The sequence below is a fragment of the Bufo bufo genome, chromosome 1, assembly GCF_905171765.1.
Source record: "Bufo bufo chromosome 1, aBufBuf1.1, whole genome shotgun sequence".
NCBI lineage: Eukaryota > Metazoa > Chordata > Amphibia > Anura > Bufonidae > Bufo > Bufo bufo.
Window position 1 is genome coordinate 480102561 of NC_053389.1, and position 22006 is coordinate 480124566.

The window sequence follows — 22006 nt, forward strand, 5'->3', positions numbered from 1 at the left end:
GGATGTCATTGCGGCCGTGCTGTGTGCTGTGGGGCAGGGGAGGGAGAGGCGTGTCCCTCCCCTGTTCTTCTGATAGGCCGCAGGCACTAATGCCTGCAGCCTATCAGAGGCCGGCTCAGGCAGAGCAATGACGTCATTATCATTGCGACGCCTGAGCCAGCACACAGCAGGGACACAGGCCAGAAGAGGCTGCATCGCTGCTGATGGAGGTAAGTATTAGTGTTGTTTTTTTTTTCTTCTTTGCAGGGGGCTGGCACTATTGGGGGGGATCTGGCACTATAAGGGGGGCTGGCACTATGGGGGGGATCTGGCACTATGGGGGGGGATCTGGCACTTTGGGGGAGCTAGCACTATGGGGGGAGCTGGCACTATAGGGGGAGCTGGCACTATAGGGGGGGCTGGAACTATGGGGGAGCTGGCACTATGGGGGAGCTGGCACTATGGGGGGGCTGGCACTATGGGGGGCTGGCACTATAGGGGGAGCTGGCACTATGGGGGGCTGTCACTATAAGGGGGCTGGCACTATGGGGGAGGAGCTGGCACTATAGGGGGGGCTGGCACTATGGGGGGGATCTGGCACTTTGAGGGAGCTAGCACTATGGGGGGGGCACTATAGGGGGAGCTGGCACTATAGGGGGGGCTGGAACTATGGGGGGCTGGCACTATAGGGGGAGCTGGCACTATGGGGGGCTGACACTATGGGGGGCTGTCACTATAAGGGGGCTGGCACTATGGGGGAGGAGCTGGCACTATAGGGGGGCTGGCACTATGGGGGGGGATCTGGCACTATGGGGGGGATTTGGCACTATAGGGGGATTTGGCACTAAGGTGGGGAATCTGGCACTTTGGGGGAGCTAGCACTATGGGGGGGGGGCACTATAGGGCTGGCACTATGGGGCAGCTGGCACTATGGGGCGGCTGGCACTATGGGGGGCTGGAACTATGGGGGGCTGGAACTATGGGGGGGGCTGGAACTATGGGGGGGGCTGACACTATGGGGGGGCTGACACTATGGGGGACTGGCACTATAAGGGGCTGGCACTATAAGGGGCTGGCACTATGGGGGGGGGGGCTGGCACTATGGGGTAGGAGCTGGCACTATGGGGGGGCTTGCACTATAGGGGAGCTGGCACTATGGGGGGGGCTGGCACTATGGGGGAGCTGGCACTATAAGGGGGCTGGCACTATGGGTGAAGTGGCACTATGGGGGGGCTGACACTATAAAGGGGCTGGCACTATAAGGGGGCTGGCACTATGGGGTAGGAGCTGGCACTATGGGGGGGCTGGCACTATGGGGGAGCTGGCACTATAAGGGGACTGGCACTATGGGTGAAGTGGCACTATGGGGGGGCTGACACTATAAAGGGGCTGGCACTATAAGGGGGCTGGCACTATGGGGGGGGGGTGGCACTATGGGGTAGGAGCTGGCACTATGGGGGGGCTGGCACTACGGGGGGGGGCTGGCACTATGGGGGAGCTGGCACTATAAGGGGGCTGGCACTATGGGGGGGCTGCCACTATGGGGGGCTTGTACTATGGGGGGGGAGCTGGCACTATGGGGGCATTTCTTGCTGGCACATTATGGGGGGGCACCATGGGGGAGAGGAGCACTATGGGGGTATCTGGGGGCTCTAAAGGGGCTTTTTTTTTAATTATTGGCACATTCTGGGGGGCACTATAGGGGAGAGCAGCACTATGGGGCATCTGGGGTTACTATAGGGGCATTATTTGGGGGCACTATGGGGAAGTGGGGGCTCTAGAGGGGCCTTTTGTATTGGAACATTATGGGGGGCACTATGGCATTTGGTAGCACTAAGGGGGCATTTTTTACTGGCACATTATGGCAGGCACTATAGGGGAGAGCGGCACTATGGGGCATTATTTGGGGGCACTATGGGGGAGTGGAGCACTATTGGGGCATATGGTGGCACTAAGAAGGGAAATTTTTTTACTGGCACATTGTGGGGGAGAGGAGCACTATAGGGGCATCTGCTGGGGGTACTAAGGGGCATTTTTTTACTGGCATATTATGGGGGACACTATGGGGAAGGGGGAGAGGAGCAGTATGAGTGCATTTACTGGGGCACTATATAGGGGTATTTTATACTGGCATACATTATGGGGACATTAGCTCAACTGCGGGCACTAAGCGGGGGTATTTCATGTACTGTCATATTATAGGGAAAATTAGTACTACTAGGGGGTATTATGGGGAGCTTTACTACTACTGGGGGGGCTATGAGGAACATGATTACTAGGGCACTATTGGGGCATTATTACTACTAAGTGTGCTCTGGCAGATAATTATTTCTATTGGTGGGATTTTGGGGGGCACTGTTACTTTGGGGGCACCCTAGCACAGTATCAGCTTAGCACAATTATTTTTGGGGGACATTATCTTTATACTATTAGTGTCTGGGCGCAGTTATTTTTTAGAGCACTGTGTGCCAATAATTGTTTAAGGGGGCACTATCTGTGTGGTAGTAGTATTCCCAGGGGTACTGTTTCTGCAGTATAGTATTGGAGGCATAGCGGGTACAGTATTGGGGGCACTATCTGTGTGGTAGTAGTATTCCCAGGGGTACTGTTTCTGCAGTATAGTATTGGGGGTGGCAGGAAACTAATGTCTGTTTCTCAATCTCTGCAGAGACGGGAGATGGCTGAAAAATCATCATGGCGGTCTGGTCTGAATGGAGAAGATGAGGAAAAAGAACGTCTACAACAAAGGTGACATTGGATGTAAGAGGTATGTGGTGCTATGTAGGAGAGGAGATGCTCCGGCTCCTCCCCCTGCCATTTGCAGAAGGAGGATTCAGAGCTGGGTGAGGACGGCAAAGGGGGCAGCAGGCCACGGGCGGGTGGCAGATGGTGGGGGGAACCACAAGCCTTGAGCAGGATCAGAGGAGGGAGGAGAGCGGAGGAGCTTCCTGGCTGTAGCTTGTTGTATAAGCAGGCAGTGCAGCCAGGACAGGTCCTCCCCTCTTCGTATGATGTGTAGACAGGCCTCAACTATAGAATGTCAGCTGTACAGTGTGTGTTGGGAGTGGCCTATTAAATGTAGGAGGGGCTTTTAATAATGGGCGGGGCTAAAAATGGGCCACTTGACTGGATTTGCCCCCCAGGACTAAGGCTGCCAGCCCTCCCCTGAGCCTGTCAGTGCTCAGACCATATGCCGCACACTGCATCAAATTGGTCTGCATGGCCGTCGTCCCAGAAGGAAGCTTCTTCAAAAGATTATGTACAAGAAAACCTGCAAACAGTTTGCTGAAGACAAGCAGGCTAAGGACGTGGATTACTGGAACCATGTCCTGTCGTCTGATAAAAACAAGATAAACTTATCTGGTTCAGATGGTGTCAAGTGTGTGTGGCGGCAACCAGGTGAGGAGTAGAAAGATAAGTGTCTTGCCTACAGTCATGCATGGTGGTGGGAGTGTCATGATTTGGGGCTGCATGAGTGCTGCCGACTGTGGGGAGCTACAGTTCCTTGATGGAACCATGAATGCCACACAGAGCATGATCCCCTACCTTCAGAAACTGGGCTGCAGGGCAGTATTCCAACATGATATACTGTAGATCCCAAACACACCTCCAAGATGACCACTACCTCCTGAGGGTAAAGGTGCTGGACTGGCCAAGCATATCACCAGACCTAAACCCTATTAAGCATCTGTGGGGCATCTTCAAATGAAAGGTGGAGAAGTGCAAGGTCTCTAACATCCACCTGCTTCGTGATGTTGTCATGAAGTAGTGGAAGAGGATTATGGTGGCAACCTGAGAAGCTCTATTGAACTCCATGGCCAAGAGAGTTAAGGCAATGCTGGAAAATAATGGTGGCCACAAAAAATATTGACACTTTGGGCACAATTTGGCCATTTTCACTAAAGGTTGTACTCACTTTTGTTGCCAGCAGTTTAGACATTAGTGGCTGTGTGGTGAGTTATTTTGAGGACACACCAAATTTACACTGATATACAAGCTGTACACTGACTACTCTACATTGTATTAAAGTGTCATATCTTTAGTGTTGTCCCATGAAAAGATATAAAAAAATATTTACAAAAATTTGAGGGGTGTAACTCACTTTTGTGAGATACTGTATGTGACAAAAATTCCCAAACATAAAGTTTCTTTATTGACACTGTTGTGCATTTTCATACGTATACAATATTATCTAATGACATTATAATCAAAATGAATGCTCATCTCATTGCCTTTAAGAATAAGACCAGCCTGAACCAAAATTATATTATGTGGCTGAAAAAGCCAAGATGAGTTCATGGCAAGTTCAGTTTATATATAATAATAATAATTGTGAACATAGATGGACATTGTATTTAAAAGTCATTACTAAAGATATGAGACCATCTGGTAAGGAGTATGCCAACTCCCTAAAAACATGTCTGTCTAGAGGGGACAAGGTTACTTGATAAGGACTCATGTCCGTATCACACACCTGGTGTATGAGGTTCAATTTATATATTCATAATTATATATATATATATCTCTGCATGGTATATTTAGTTTACAATATATGTTAATCAATAATTCATATAATGTGTTATCTATGTGTAACAATGTATCGATTTATATATATGTCATACTATGTATTTACCATTTAGAAGGTACAGAAACAACTCAGTAAGTTTAAGTTAATTGGATTTCAAAACAATAGTTATTCATGGATAAATTAAATGTACAAATTCCGATGCCCAGCATCAAAGCCGCTACATAAAATTTTCATCAAGTCAACCCATATTTCAGAAAGATAGGAGAAGACAGTCAACTCCAACAAATCCGGGATATAGGTAATTAAAAGTGTAAGGAAAAGACCTTCCTCAGTGATTTATGGTAGAAAGGTCATTGAGGTCCTGTGAAAGTATTATTAGATATTTAATTTTAATGCTTAAAAAGTTGTTATATTCACCTACAGTACCGCAGTGCCATCTGGAGTTAGATGGGCAACATTATATTATTTCATTATTTGTTCTAATACCATATTAGGAGTGGAGATAACGTCATGATGTTATTAGCATGCGAATACACCCACCCTACCTGATTGGGAATCCATAATCTAAAGGGGATGATTCTTAGATAAGGGGGGGAATAATTATTCGTGTGCAGGGGAGCAAGAGAAAAAAAAAAAGCTAGAGAAAAGATCCATTGATCCATCCATTCATTCAATCAAAAAGAAAACTTTACCAGAAGAAACTTGGATTACTCTTTTTGGATTACTAGGAAAGTTCCTCAGAACTGGTCCCATCTGAACTCTGTCTACCTTTGACCCGGTAACGTATATTTTGCCTACTACTCATGATATTAATAAGATATTTCTCTCGGTATATAGTCAAGAGTTCCCACATTGTGGGAATATATAGTGTTAGGTGCCTCCATAATGCTGATTATTCTCTTAGCAAAGATGCATATTGTTAATGGAAGATCTGACATTATTTGAAAAGAGGACCAAATCCTTGGGAAGTTATTTTCCTTAGTCTGTTTGCCGAGCTGAATATTTTATCATATTAATATCATATATTTTTGATTGGTCATAGGAAAACAGAGTCAAGGGATAAGGCTACTTTCACACTAGCGTTCGGGGCTCCGCTTGTGAGCTCCGTTTGAAGGCTCTCACAAGCGGCCCCGAACGGATCCGTACTGCCCCAATGCATTTTGAGTGGATGCGGATCCGCTCAGAATGCATCAGTTTGGCACCGTTTGTCCTCCGCTCCGCTCAGCAGACGGACACCCGAACGCTGCTTGCAGCGTTTTCGTGTCCGCCTGGCCGTGCGGAGCCAAACGGATCCGTCCAGACTTACAATGCAAGTCAATGGGGACGGATCCGTTTGACATTGACACAATATGGTGCAATTTCAAACGGATCCGTCCCCCATTGACTTTCAATGTAAAGTCAGGATTATACCATCAGATCGGAGTTTTCTCCAATCCGATGGTATATTTTAACTTGAAGCGTCCCCATCACCATGGGAACGCCTCTATGTTAGAATATACCATCGGATTTGAGTTACATCGTGAAACTCAAATCCGACAGTATATTCTAACACAGAGGCGTTCCCATGGTGATGGGGACGCTTCAAGTTAGAATATACTGAGAACTGTGCACATGACTGCCCCCTGCTGCCTGGCAGGTGCTGCCAGGCAGCAGGGGGCAGACCCCCCCCCCTCCTGTATTTAACTTATTGGTGGCCAGTGCGGCCCCCCCTCCCTCCCCAGTATTAATTGTAACCAGTGCGGCCCCCCTCCCTCTATATTCATCGGTGGCCAGTGCGGATATTAAATATGAGCAGTGCGGTCTCCCCCTCCCTCCCTCCCCAGTATTAAATATGAGCAGTGCGGTCTCCCCCTCCCGCCCTCCCCAGTATTAAATATGAGCAGTGCGGTCTCCCCCTCCCTCCCTCCCCAGTATTAAATATGAGCAGTGCGGCCTCCCCCTCCCTCTATTCATTGGTGGCCAGTGCGGATTCAAAGTATTGTGATCAGTGCGGCCTCCCATCTCTCCCCCCCCCCCCCCATCATTGGTGGCAGCGGAGAGTACCGATCGGAGTCCCAGTTTAAATCGCTGGGGCTCCGATCGGTTACCATGGCAGCCAAGACGCTATTGCAGTCTTGGCTGCCATGGTTACTTAGCAACAAATAGCAGCATTATACTTACCTGAAGAGCTGCGATCTATGTGACCGGCCGGGAGCTCCTCCTACTGGTAAGTGACAGGTCTATAGGCAATGCGCCGCACAGACCTGTCACTTTACCAGTAGGAGGAGCTCCCGGCCGGTCACATAGATCGCAGCTCTTCAGGTAAGTATAATGATTCTATTTGTTGCTAAGTAACCATGGCAGCCAAGACTGCAATAGCGTCTTGGCTGCCATGGTAACCGATCGGAGCCCCAGCGATTTAAACTGGGACTCCGATCGGTACTCTCCGCTGCCACCAATGATGGGGGGGGGGGGGGGAGAGGAGAGGCCGCACTGATCACAATACTTTGAATCCGCACTGGCCACCAATGAATAGAGGGAGGGGGAGGCCGCACTGCTCATATTTAATACTGGGGAGGGAGGGAGGGGGAGACCGCACTGCTCATATTTAATACTGGGGAGGGAGGGAGGGGGAGACCGCACTGCTCATATTTAATACTGGGGAGGGAGGGAGGGGGAGACCGCACTGCTCATATTTAATATCCGCACTGGCCACCGATGAATATAGAGGGAGGGGGGCCGCACTGGTTACAATTAATACTGGGGAGGGAGGGGGGGCCGCACTGGCCACCAATAAGTTAAATACAGGAGGGGGGGGGGTCTGCCCCCTGCTGCCTGGCAGCACCTGCCAGGCAGCAGGGGGCAGTCATGTGCACAGTTCTCAGTATATTCTAACTTGAAGCGTCCCCATCACCATGGGAACGCTTCTGTGTTTAGAATATACTGTCGGATCTGAGTTTTCCGAAGTGAAAAATCAGATCTGAAATAAACTGTTATGCAAACGGATCCGTTCTGAACGGATGCAAGCGTTTGCATTATAGGAGCGGATCCGTCTGATGAAACATCAGACGGACCCGCTCGAACGCTAGTGTGAAAGTAGCCTAACAGTTATTTTCCTGTAAATCCGTGTTTTATTGTTATAACCTGTTTGATAACAGAAGATCCTAAGTTTCTCTTGGTATATGAGTCCGTTTGTTAAAAGTATGACACAGGTTGTCATGTATCAATAAATCATACTGTGCTGATCAGATAGGGGTGTGTTAGCACCACCGTGTGGTACATTTTGGATGTTACGTTGTAACTTCATCATTTGTTTTGCAGTTGTATTGTTTTTATATTCTTTGTTTTTATAATAAACTATTATATATTTTTGCATACAATCGATCCTCTGTTTCACTGATTGCACAAATCAAATTAAGATACTTGATAAAAGAACTTAGAGGCGTTTTTATGTCCGCCTGAAGGATAATATATTTTTATATTTTTTATCCTCTCTTTTATATGAAAATTCTTTTCATATAGAAGATATATGACAACACAAACATGCGCAAAAGTTAGACTTTATTGAGAAAGATCTTGGATGAGATAAAAAAATTGCACATATTAACCACTTCAGCCCCCAGTGCTTAAACACCCTGAAAGACCAGGCCACTTTTTACACTTCTGACCTACACTACTTTCACCGTTTATTGCTCGGTCATGCAACTTACCACCCAAATGAATTTTACCTCCTTTTCTTCTCACTAATAGAGCTTTCATTTGGTGGTATTTCATTGCTGCTGACATTTTTACTTTTTTTGTTATTAATCGAAATTTAACGATTTTTTTGCAAAAAAATGACATTTTTTACTTTCAGTTGTAAAATTTTGCAAAAAAAACGAGATCCATATAGAAATTTTGCTCTAAATTTATTGTTCTACATGTCTTTGATAAAAAAAAAATGTTTGGGTAAAAAAAAAATGGTTTGGGTAAAAGTTATAGCGTTTACAAACTATGGTACAAAAATGTGAATTTCCGCTTTTTGAAGCAGCTCTGACTTTCTGAGCACCTGTCATGTTTCCTGAGGTTCTACAATGGCCAGACAGTACAAACACCCCACAAATGACCCCATTTCGGAAAGTACACACCCTAAGGTATTCGCTGATGGGCATAGTGAGTTCATAGAACTTTTTATTTTTTGTCACAAGTTAGCGGAAAATGATGATTTTTTTTTTTTTTTTTCTTACAAAGTCTCATATTCCACTAACTTGTGACAAAAAATAAAAACTTCTATGAACTCACTATGCCCATCACGAAATACCTTGGGGTCTCTTCTTTCCAAGATGGGGTCACTTGTGGGGTAGTTATACTGCCCTGGCATTTTAGGGGCCCAAATGTGTGGTAAGGAGTTTGAAATCAAATTCTGTAAAAAATGACCTGTGAAATCCGAAAGGTGCTCTTTGGAATATGGGCCCCTTTGCCCACCTAGGCTGCAAAAAAGTGTCACACATCTGGTATCTCCGTACTCAGAGGAAGGTGGGGAATGTGTTTTGGGGTGTCTTTTTACATATACCCATGCTGGGTGAGAGAAATATCTTGGTCAAATGCGAACTTTGTATAAAAAAATGGGAAAAGTTGTCTTTTGCCAAGATATTTCTCTCACCCAGCATGGGTATATGTAAAATGACACCCCAAAACACATTCCCCACCTTCTCCTGAGTACGGAGATACCAGATGTGTGACACTTTTTTGCAGCCTAGGTGGGCAAAGGGGCCCATATTCCAAAGAGCACCTTTCGGATTTCACAGGTCATTTTTTACAGAATTTGATTTCAAACTCCCTACCACACATTTGGGCCCCTAGAATGCCAGGGCAGTATAACTACCCCACAAGTGACCCCATTTTGGAAAGAAGACACCCCAAGGTATTCCGTGAGGGGCATGGCAAGTTCCTAGAATTTTTTATTTTTTGTCACAAGTTAGTGGAAAATGATGATTTTTTTTTAATTTTTTTTTTTCATACAAAGTCTCATATTCCACTAACTTGTGACAAAAAATAAAAACTTCCATGAACTCACTATGCCCATCAGCGAATACCTTGGGGTCTCTTCTTTCCAAAATGGGGTCACTTGTGGGGTAGTTATACTGCCCTGGCATTCTAGGGGCCCAAATGTGTGGTAAGGAGTTTGAAATCAAATTCTGTAAGAAATGACCTGTGAAATCCGAAAGGTGCTCTTTGGAATATGGGCCCCTTTGCCCACCTAGGCTGCAAAAAAGTGTCACACATCTGGTATTGCCGTACTCAGGAGAAGGTGGGGAATGTGTTTTGGGGTGTCATTTTACATATACCCATGCTGGGTGAGATAAATATCTTGGTCAAATGCCAACTTTGTATAAAAAAATGGGAAAAGTTGTCTTTTGCCAAGATATTTCTCTCACCCAGCATGGGTATATGTAAAATGACACCCCAAAACACATTCCCCACCTTCTCCTGAGTACGGAGATACCAGATGTGTGACACTTTTTTGCAGCCTAGGTGGGCAAAGGGGCCCATATTCCAAAGAGCACCTTTCGGATTTCACAGGTCATTTTTTACAGAATTTGATTTCAAACTCCTTACCACACATTTGGGCCCCTAGAATGCCAGGGCAGTATAACTACCCCACAAGTGACCCCATTTTGGAAAGAAGAGACCCCAAGGTATTCGCTGATGGGCATAGTGAGTTCATGGAAGTTTTTATTTTTTGTCACAAGTTAGTGGAATATGAGACTTTGTATGAAAAAAAAAAAAATCATCATTTTCCACTAACTTGTGACAAAAAATAAAAAATTCTAGGAACTCGCCATGCCCCTCACGGAATACCTTGGGGTGTCTTCTTTCCAAAATGGGGTCACTTGTGGGGTAGTTATACTGCCCTGGCATTTCCAGGGGCCCTAATGTGTGGTAAGTAGGTAAATGACCTGTGAAATCCTAAAGGTGCTCTTTGGAATATGGGCCCCTTTGCCCACCTAGGCTGCAAAAAAGTGTCACACATGTGGTATCGCCGTATTTAGGAGAAGTTGGGGAATGTGTTTTGGGGTGTCATTTTACATATACCCTTGCTGGGTGAGAGAAATATCTTGGCAAAAGACAACTTTTCCCATTTTTTTATACAAAGTTGGCATTTGACCAAGATATTTCTCTCACCCAGCATGGGTATATGTAAAATGACACCCCAAAACACATTCCCCAACTTCTCCTGAGTACGGCGATACCAGATGTGTGACACTTTTTTGCAGCCTAGATGCGCAAAGGTGCCCAAATTCCTTTTAGGAGGGCATTTTTAGACATTTGGATACCAGACTTCTTCTCACGCTTTGGGGCCCCTAGAATGCAAGGGCAGTATAAATACCCCACATGTGACCCCATTTTGGAAAGAAGACACCCCAAGGTATTCAATGAGGGGCATGGCGAGTTCATAGAAATTTTTTTTTTTTGGCACAAGTTAGCGGAAATTGATATTTTTAATTTTTTTCTCACAAAGTCTCCCGTTCCGCTAACTTGGGACAAAAATTTCAATCTTTCATGGACTCAATATGGCCCTCACGGAATACCTGGGGGTGTCTTCTTTCCGAAATGGGGTCACATGTGGGGTATTTATACTGCCCTGGCATTCTAGGGGCCCTAAAGCGTGAGAAGAAGTCTGGAATATAAATGTCTAAAAAATTTTACGCATTTGGTTTCCGTGAGGGGTATGGTGAGTTCATGTGAGATTTTATTTTTTGACACAAGTTAGTGGAATATGAGACTTTGTAAGAAAAAAAAAAAAAAAATTCCGCTAACTTGGGCCAAAAAAATGTCTGAATGGAGCCTTACAGAGGGTGATCAATGACAGGGGGAGTGATCAATGACAGGGGGAGTGATCAATGACAGGGGTGGTGATCAATGACAGGGGTGGTGATCAGGGAGTCTATATGGGGTGATCACCACAGTCATTGATCATGCCCCTGTAAGGCTTCATTCAGACGTCCGGATGCGTTTTGCGGATCGGATCCATCTATCAGTGCATCCGTAAAAATCATGCGGACATCTGAATGGAGCTTTACAGGGGGTTGATCAATGACAGGGGTGTAATCAATGACAGGTGGGTGATCAGGGAGTCTATATGGGGTGATAACCACAGTCATTGATCACGCCCCTGTAAGGCTTCATTCAGACGTCCGGATGCGTTTTGCGGATCGGATCCATCTATCAGTGCATCCGTAAAAATCATGCGGACATCTGAATGGAGGTTTACAGGGGGGTGATCAGGGAGTCTATATGGGGTGATCACCACAGTCATTGATCACGCCCCTGTAAGGCTTCATTCAGACGTCCGGATGCGTTTTGCGGATCGGATCCATCTATCAGTGCATCCGTAAAAATCATGCGGACATCTGAATGGAGCTTTACAGGGGGTTGATCAATGACAGGGGTGTAATCAATGACAGGGGGGTGATCAGGGAGTCTATATGGGGTGATCACCACAGTCATTGATCATGCCCCTGTAAGGCTTCATTCAGACGTCCGGATGCGTTTTGCGGATCGGATCCATCTATCAGTGCATCCGTAAAAATCATGCGGACATCTGAATGGAGCTTTACAGGGGGGTGATCAGGGAGTCTATATGGGGTGATCACCACAGTCATTGATCATGCCCCTGTAAGGCTTCATTCAGACGTCCGGATGCGTTTTGCGGATCCGATCCATCTATCAGTGCATCCGTAAAAATCATGCGGACATCTGAATGGAGCTTTACAGGGGGGTAATCAATGACAGGGGGGTGATCACCACAGTCATTGATCATGCCCCTGTAAGGCTTCATTCAGACGTCCGGATGCGTTTTGCGGATCGGATCCATCTATCAGTGCATCCGTAAAAATCATGCGGACATCTGAATGGAGCTTTACAGGGGGGTGATCAGGGAGTCTATATGGGGTGATCACCACAGTCATTGATCATGCCCCTGTAAGGCTTCATTCAGACGTCCGGATGCGTTTTGCGGATCCGATCCATCTATCAGTGCATCCGTAAAAATCATGCGGACATCTGAATGGAGCTTTACAGGGGGGTAATCAATGACAGGGGGGTGATCAGGGAGTCTATATGGGGTGATCACCACAGTCATTGATCATGCCCCTGTAAGGCTTCATTCAGACGTCCGGATGCGTTTTGCGGATCCGATCCATCTATCAGTGCATCCGTAAAAATCATGCGGACATCTGAATGGAGCTTTACAGGGGGGTAATCAATGACAGGGGGGTAATCAATGACAGGGGGGTGATCAGGGAGTCTATATGGGGTGATCACCACAGTCATTGATCACGCCCCTGTAAGGCTTCATTCAGACGTCCGGATGCGTTTTGCGGATCCGATCCATCTATCAGTGGATCCGTAAAAATCATGCGGACATCTGAATGGAGCTTTACAGGGGGTTGATCAATGACAGGGGGGTAATCAATGACAGGGGGGTGATCAGGGAGTCTATATGGGGTGATCAGGGGTGATCAGGGGCTAATAAGGGGTTAATAAGTGACGGGGGGGGGGTGTAGTGTAGTGTAGTGGTGCTTGGTGCTACTTTACTGAGCTACCTGTGTCCTCTGGTGGTCGATCCAAACAAAGGGGACCACCAGAGGACCAGGTAGCAGGTATATTAGACGCTGTTATCAAAACAGCGTCTAATATACCTGTTAGGGGTTAAAAAAAACACATCTCCAGCCTGCCAGCGAACGATCGCCGCTGGCAGGCTGGAGATCAACTCTCTTACCTTCCGTTCCTGTGAGCGCGCGCGCCTGTGTGCGCGCGTTCACAGGAAATCTCGGCCATCGCGAGATGACGCATATATGCGTGACTCTGCGCCAGGCTGCCGCCTCCGGAACGCGATCCTGCGTTAGGCGGTCCGGAGGTGGTTAATGTACATACTGTGGGGATTCGCTCTGGTAGGCAGGGTAAGCGGACGCAGTACAGAGGCAAAAACAAGGTTGTAATTCAAAGTTCAGTGTTTATTCACACATAGAAAGAAAACAAGCCAAAAGTAAGTGTTCATTTTTTGGTGCCTGTTCACACCACAAAAAGTTCACAGTGCAAAAAGACTTCACCTGGTCAGCAGATGATTTTCACCCACAATCCGCAGCAGGCTTAAGAGGCCTGTTTCCCCAGCCTATGGCTCTCACATATAGATGCCTCAGTGTCTCAAACCACAGACTCCTCAGCTCCTCTGCCATGGAGGATAATCCACACCAGCTGAACGTGCTGGCTGGGTTTTTATATTCCAGCCAAAACCCGGCCTGGAACCGTGGGGAACAGCCACCCACCCTGCTCTCCGGCTTCTCCCAATAAGAACCGGCCCGGATCGGCTTTACAGCCATACTAACAGTTGAAGTGTCAGCCTGCACTACAGAACTGACACTTAAGGAAAAAATCCGGTTCTTACCTCACCGAGGCCAGGAACCTTGGTGACACGTATCTTCCGTCAATGACGGCTCCTTGTTCCTTCTTACAATACATAAAGGAACTTCATTATGAATCGAGGTGCTGCAATCTCTTTCATAGTATAGGGCATAGCTATTAGATCAGTGCTCATTGAGCACTGGGAAGCCCACTAATCATGAGGATGGGTGACCCTTGTCTGAAAAGAGCTCTGTTCGAGCATGCACATCGCAGGTCCATTCAAAGTCTACGGAAATTGCCACAGATAGCCAAGCTCTGTACTTGGTTATCTCCAGCAGTTTCATACAGAGAAATGGGGCACATGCCCAGCACTCTATTCAAACAAGGGTCCAGTAAATAGGGGCTAATTTATTCTAAATGGAATAAACCATGAATACTGGGTGGCCCATGAAAAAGTAGCTCACCTCCAGCGATACTATGACAAGATGAACGAGCAAGTGGATTGTATTTTTCTAATTACCCACAAGTCACAAAAGATGCTGAAAGTGGTACCTGTTCAGGTCTATGCATATTTGGGCACTTTGGACTATGATACTGCTTGCAGCCCTTCAGCAGTGATGCTGCAGAAGAAAAAAAAATCCTTATTTTTCCAACTAGATAAGACAACATGCCACACCTCACCAAACTCACTGGCACAGGTTCATGAACTGTTTACGGAGGAGCAAATTGTGAGCAAGGGTTTATGGCCACCATGTTCCCCAAACTTATCCATATGCATTCCATTTTTATCTGTGGGGAAATTTAAAACAGAAAGTGTCCTCTAACAATCCACAACCCCTGGATGAGCTCAAGGAGAACATCACAAACACTATCCACAGCATCACTGCTGAAGAGCTGCAAGCAGTATCAGCCAACATAATCTGACGTGCCCAATGATGCATAGACGTGAATGTGGACCACTTTCAGTATTCAGAATCCACTTGCTCATTCATCTTGTCATACTATTGCTGAAGGCGGGCTACTTTTTTGTGGGCCACCCTGTATATAACAGTGTGCAATTAGCTCCTAAGCTCCCAGTAGTGGTGGCTTCAGTGTTTATAGCACCACGACTAAACCTAGAACTTAATTATATCAGGAACAAAATTGTCACACTATTTGACGGTCTGTAGTGGTAAAGGAATCTGGGGGACACAGTTGAAGATTCTCAGTTTTAAAGTGTAACTGCCATTTCACTACGAAAAATGAAATTCCTAACATATAAAATATTCATGAAACTGCACTTTTCAGCTAATTTTACCTTTCTGATGTCTGTATTCAGCCCTTAGCAACCATATTTCTCTGTGCCTCTATTTCAGCAATTTCCTAAGATGGCCTCTACTACTCTTCCTTTGATGATCTTTGCCCTTCCTTGAGGCCACCCTGTATTTCCCTCACTTCCCATAAGCCCTTGCTCTCCTCATATGAACTAGCAGGACCAATCAGAACGTAGATAACTTCACACAGTACCCAGAGCAGTGTGTATCCTCACATACAGCTAACCAGAGACAAGCCCTGCAATTACATTAAATCAGTAAGCATTTCTTTTAACCTCTTAATAGCCAGCTGTCCCTCATTCTCTTCCAGACTGACAGGGAGGGGGGCTGCTTTAGCTGCTTATATCTGTGGTTTGGTACCAGCTAGAAATATGGGCTTTGTATTGTCTGAAAGCTGACATTCCAATCTTTTACAATACCAGAATGACATAAATCTGTTCAGTACAGGGGAAGATATCAATGATAGAAATCAGGATGCTGTGAAGGAAGCTGAAAGTAAAAGCAGATTTTACCCGCGATTATTCCCTACTCTATTTCTAACAGTGATTTCTCCTCTGTTGCTTGGACTAGAGCTGTCATTCTGGTCTTGTATGAAAGCCTGGACTGTTAGCTTTCAAAGACCAGTTGCATATTTCTAGCTGCTATCATTGAGAAGATATCACCATTTAAAGCAGCCCTCCCCCCTCCACTTTCTGCCTCAGCCCAGCTCCAGGCTGTCAGGGGTGAGCTCCTCCTCCCAGAGCTCCTCCGTCTCTTGTTATAATACTGAGAAGACGGACTGCACATGGCAACGCTGTGAGATGAGAGCTGCTGAATAGGAAAGTAGCATGCATTTGTGGGAGTTATTAGAAGGTAAAACTGAAAACAATCAAATTTTAAATCACAAAAGCACTTATACAGCAGGGTGTACTATACCATTAGGGAATAAAAAATGAAACAGCAGTTACACTTTAATTCTAATATGGGACAAAAAGGACCAAGGGAAGGAAAGAAGGAAAAGAGATAGAGGGAGGAAGTGCTGGATTATTGTTTTATTTTTTGTGCGTTTTCTATGTTTAGTGTTTCTCCAAAAAGTAAATGTTCATTTTCACAACAACTGCAGGGTAGCAGTATAATTCTATCTCTGTGTTGGAAAAAGAAAGCTATGACCCCCAATTTAGTACAAGTTATTTTTTATTGTACAAAAAAATAGAAAACATAGTACTAGATACTCTGTACAAGCATACAGACATACACTTGCACACAAAATCAGCACAACACATGTTCTGTTCCCAATAGTATGAAGGATGTATTCTACTGAATGATATCCCTTGCAGTCTAGGACAGTAGAAGATACAGTAGAACAGTCATTCCATTCTAAATCCACTGCTTTCACTGATTCACTAAATAAAGTCCACAGCCAAGACTATTATATTTCTCTATATCATCTAAGCATATCATATTTTTGCTTTATGGAAGCACTCACTAGTATGCATTAGGAAAGGGGAATGAAGCATTGTGAGCGCTTCCTGTACTCACCCTCTCTAATCTTCCCTCCTGGGGCCGCACGCGCACTGTCCTGACTGCGTAGAGCATCAGGACGTAGTGTGCACACTATAACCCAACACTGCACGAAGTAAGGTGACTGTGCAGCGCGGCCCGGAGAAGACAGGGGAGCGCGACTTCTAAAGAGCCCACCGGACCCGGAGCGGAACTGCAGCACAGGAGAGGTAAGATAATTAATTTTTATTTTAAGGTCTGATCTGAGGTCTGATGTAATGTCGTCATATGGGGGTTTGATGTAATGTCCTGATATGGGGTCTGATGTAATGTTCTGATATGGGGGTCTGATGTAATGTCATAAAATGGGGGTTTGATGTAATGTCCTGATATGGGGGTCTGATGTGATATCCTGTTATGGGGATCTGATGCAATGTCCTGATATGGGGGTCTAATGTAATGTCTTTGGTCTGATATGAGAATTTGATATGGGAGTCTGATTTGAGGATCTGATATGCGGTCTGATGAAAAAAAAAATATCTTATTTTCCTCCTTTAAAACCTGGTGCATCTTATAAAGCGAAAAATAGGGTAATCCCTTTGCTACCATATTTTTCGCCCCATAAGACGCACTTTTTTCCCCCAAAAGGGGGGAAAATGGCAGTGCGTTTTATGGGGCAAATTCTGCAATTTTTTCTATTCTAACAACACTGATACATCGCCGGCTGTGATGCTGCACAGCATGGCGATGTATCAGCGGGGAGGGAGGAGGAGCTGGAGGCCGGCAACTGCTGTTGGAATCGCGGCAGGGCCCGTTGCAGTCACTGTACTCTTACACCGGGCCCCGCCTCTCACAGCAGTCTTCATATCTAAACTGTAATCATCCTTAACCTCTTATTAATGTTAGTTAAAGTAGCGCTATCCAGTGTACTAGTACTTAATATTAAACTCCCGTAGCATGCAGGGCGGCCGCCACTCACTCACGTCACGTGCCTGCTGCTCCCACTTTATTAATGAAGCAGGCGGAGTAGGCGCGTGACGTGAGTGAGTGAGTGACGTTATGCTGCCGGCCGCCCTGCATGCTACGGGAGTTTGATAGTAAGTACTAGTACACGGGAAAGTGCTACTTTAACTAACGTTACTAAGAGGTTAAGGATGATTACAGTTTAGATATGAATGCTGTGAGCAGGCCCTGTGTATCGGGGACACTGTTATGGGGGGATCTGTGGATGACACATATATAGCAGTGTCATCCACAGATGCCCCCATAACAGTGCCATCCACAGATCGCCCTCCCCATAACAGTGCCAACCACAGACCCCCCTCCCCATAACAGCGCCATCCACAGATCCCCCATAACAGTGCCATCCACAGATCCCCCATAACAGTGTCATCCACAGATCCCCATAACAGTGCCATCCACAGATCCCCCATAACAGTGCCATCCACAGATCCCCCATAACAGTGCCATCCACAGATTCCCCCATAACAGTGCCATCCACAGATTCCCCCCCATAACAGTGCCATCCACAGATTTCCCCCATAACAGTGCAATCCACAGATCCCCCCCATAACAGTGTCATCCACAGATCCCCCGCATAACAATGCCATCCACAGATCCCCAATAACAGTGCCATCCACAGATCCCCCCATAACAGTGCCATCCACAGATCCCCTCCATAACAGTGTTATCCAAAGAACCCCCGCATAACAGTGTCATCCACAGATCCCCATAACAGTGCCATCCACAGATCCCCATAACACTGTCATCCACAGATCCCCTCCATAATAGTGTCATCCACAGATCCCCCATAATAGTGTCATTCACAGACCACCATTAGTTCAAAACCCACCAAAAGGACACCTTTTGGTTCCAAATATATTTTTTTCCTATTTTCCTCCTCAAAAACCTAGGTGCGTCTTATGGGCAGGTGCGTCTTATAAGGCAAAAAATACGGTAGTTATTTTATACAGAAATTATTAGTAATGGAATGTACCATGCAAATGACATTGACGTAACAAATTTCCATGCAAGACCATTTTTCTCACAAGGCAAAGTCTATCTTGATTATAAAAATAAGCATACATATAATGTATAGAAATATGTACAATGCACGTGTAACTAGAAGCAAGAAGTCATTTATACCTGTATATAACACTCAATGTGGTATATAAACTGATGAACAGAAAGAACTCTCTGTACAGCAATTTGTAAATGCTACCTTTCCACTTGAGCAGCAGTCGATGGAACCCAAAGAATGTGGCATTTGCCACTTTACTGGAATAGGTGACTGTCATCTGTTTGATACCTTCCTCCTGAAAGACAGAATAGATTTTTTCTGTAGCAGTTTATAACCAATACAGATATGCCTAAAATTTAAGGAAATCTGTCACCAGTTGCATGCTGCCCTTTCTGAGGGCAGAATAAGATAGTGACGGTGGCAGTGTGCGGAGGTATCCCTGCATCTCATGAATAGGATGACTCCCTCATAGTGTGAGGCCTACGCAGCAGCTAGTAAATGGTACGTTTCTGAGAAAATACGTTATACACTCACATAACAGAGATGATTATTCATCCTCACACTTAAATGCCAAAGGTAAATGTAAAATAGCATGCATAAGATAAAGACCACCTATGGCGTAACTAAGGGATGGATGAAGGCTTGATCTGGAAATATAATAGGTTGGTTTTTGTATAAGATCGAGTAAAAAATAATGGTTGACAGTGATTGGCTGTGGTAGAAGAGTCATAGCGCAATGTCATAATGGGGGTGTTACGATGCCAAACCGTGCCATTAGCTTACTGTGCCCCTGAGGACACCAGTGTATCTGGCAAAACATGACAAGTGGGTTTTGTTCTTCATGGAGTTTTAAAGGGGTATTTGGTTTTATCAACTTATCCCCTATCCACAGGAATAGGGGATATTAGATTGGTGGGCACTGACCACTTGGGAACCCCACTGATTATGAGAATGGGGGCCCACAAAATGAAGAGAGCTGCAGGATTAGCATGCTGAATATACATACAGGTACATACTTGGCTTAATCGAGCGTGTATGTGTTATGGGGCAGTCGGCAGATATTGTTCAGATGACAGCTATTGAAGGTGTATCACCACAGGCAGCATCTTCTGTTTTCTATGCAATGAATTCCATTTTATTGGACATTATCAAGAATCATGAAATACCGTAAATTTGGCATGTTATTTGCTTCTTTTCCTGTATCTTGTTTCTTAGGCCTTGTTCACATCAGCGTTCAGCCTTTCCGTTCTCCTGCTCCGCTCCAAAATCATCTTCTGAGCGGAAACCTAACGGACCCCATTATAGTCTATGGGGGTCTATGAGGTCCGTAGGCTCCGCTCGGCTCAGTTATGTGCCGAATCCGTCCTTTCCGTTCTCCTGCTCCTATAACGGAGCAGGAGAACGGAAAGGCTGAACGCTGATGTGAACATAGCCTTAGATGTAAATACTCAACAGTAAATTTTACTTCAACAAGAAACACAGTATACACACACAGTACTTAAAGGCTGCATTAAAAGGGTCAGAACAATGGATTATAGGGCACCCCATATGTGAGAAACAGGAAACTATGAATAGATTTGTAGTTGCGGCAAAAAATCTGATTCCACCTTTCATTTTTGAAAGCTCCTTTGGAAAATGAAAGTTTCTACTTTACATCAGTTTGATAAATGACCCCAATAGTTTAAATACCTTATCTCCTCAAAAACCCTTTGGAACCATTAAAGGGGTTATCCACCTTCTTGGACTGTATGGCCTGACCCCCATTCCGATGCCGGACCTGCAGAAGGAAGCATAATTCTATGCCACCTGCCACCAGGTTACAGCTCCTTCAGTCTTCTGCTGCCACACTCTGGTCCGGCTTGTCAATATCAAATTTAGCTGGGGGGCACATGTGCGGCTGTAGTGCTGTGTCCCCCATGTGTCACATCAATGTCACTGGCTGCCGCGGCACACATGTCCCCTGTCAAACCAGATGTTAAGAAGTGGAACCTAGGTGTGGCGAGAGGGGAGGGAAGGAGCTGGAATCCAGCAGCAGGGAGCAGGTACCTACAGTATGCTTCCCTCTGCAGGTCTGGTGACGAGGGGATTGTCTGGTCCAAAAGGCCCCAGCAGGTTTCCTCTCTTGTTTGGTCCATGTGGAAAATGTGTTGCTCAATTTGTTATGTTGGTTCTAACACAGATATTAAATTGCTCTTGAACATAAATGTTCAAGCTACAGAGAGGTCAAGTTGGCCCCTTGAAGGTTATAGTCTGACAAACAAGTTATGATTCTCTTTTTACCAAAGACAAATGCATGTAACTTTCTTATCAGTGTCAGACACATCCAATATGGTCATAGTTTACTCATATTCTAAATGCATTTTGGGAATTAGATTTAGTAGTAGTTGTCGAGCCCAAAACTCACCTAAGATCGTCCTTAAAGCCACTTCTAATGACATTATAGCATTGTCTTTGGGTAAGGAATACTACTGGGTTGTAGCAATGCTGAGTAGTATAAAATAGAGTGGAGTCACTGAATATGCCATATAAATAATAATAAAAAATATATACACTGAAACAGAGGACATGAAGTACAATGAATGTGAAATGATTAGGTAAGTCAGTATTCATGTTCCTAAAATTATCATAGGTATTGAGATGTGACTAACCTGATATCAGAATCAGAACAATGTCCTCAATGAATGCTTTTGACGAAGAGGATTGTCAGGCTCAGCCCAGCTGCCTGCTTTTGGTAATGGTGTCTCTGCACAAGGAGCACAGAAGAGTCCCTGGAGAACAGTCTGATGAGCACAGGAGGAAGAGCAGTCTTTCACTTGTAGCCTGTTTGTGCCAACATACACTGTCTGTTACATCACAGACTGTTCCACCGCACAAAAACAGCCTGCAGCTGCTGATCTTGCCCTCTCTTAGTCTATATTTATAAATCCACCTGCCATTTAAAGAACACCATTGACTAAGTGATTTTTGGAGACATCTAGATGTCACTAAAGCCTCACAGATAACTGGCCCATGAAGTGTGTTTTGTGAAGGAATCTAAGTGACTCACCGGCTACCTGGAAATATACAGCTCAGTGTGGATTATATACTCGGAGTAGCTTTCCTATTTTACAGTCTATATATCTTTGCGGTAGGTAAATTTTAAACCTTGGTTGAAATTGATAGGAATAGCTCACTCCTATGTGATCAAGGGATAGGTGCTCTAGTCTCATACACTGTTTCACCCTTACAGGAAAAAAGTTTTATAAAAAATGTTTGGAATATGGACTGGCACTCTAAATGTGTGTTTGAATATATTAATGGTAGGTAGATCACCACTATATA

At 45.3% G+C, this 22006-nt stretch overlaps 1 protein-coding gene across 2 annotated transcripts in view; it reads right to left on the minus strand.

The window, feature by feature from the left end:
* BEST3 (bestrophin 3) overlaps positions 1-21508 on the minus strand; it is a 108434-nt gene extending 86926 nt beyond the window's left edge. The window contains exons 1-2 of one of the 2 annotated variants that reach the window (XM_040409829.1): positions 21334-21508; positions 18811-18980 (exon numbers count right to left, since the gene is read on the minus strand). In XM_040409829.1, the coding sequence (XP_040265763.1) occupies positions 18811-18962 (152 nt within the window). In that variant the 5' untranslated portion in view covers positions 18963-18980; positions 21334-21508. Of the gene's footprint in view, positions 1-18810; positions 18981-21333 lie in introns of those variants that run through there. The other variant, XM_040409836.1, reaches the window with a different exon arrangement.
* Between the last annotated feature and the right edge of the window lie 498 nt (positions 21509-22006).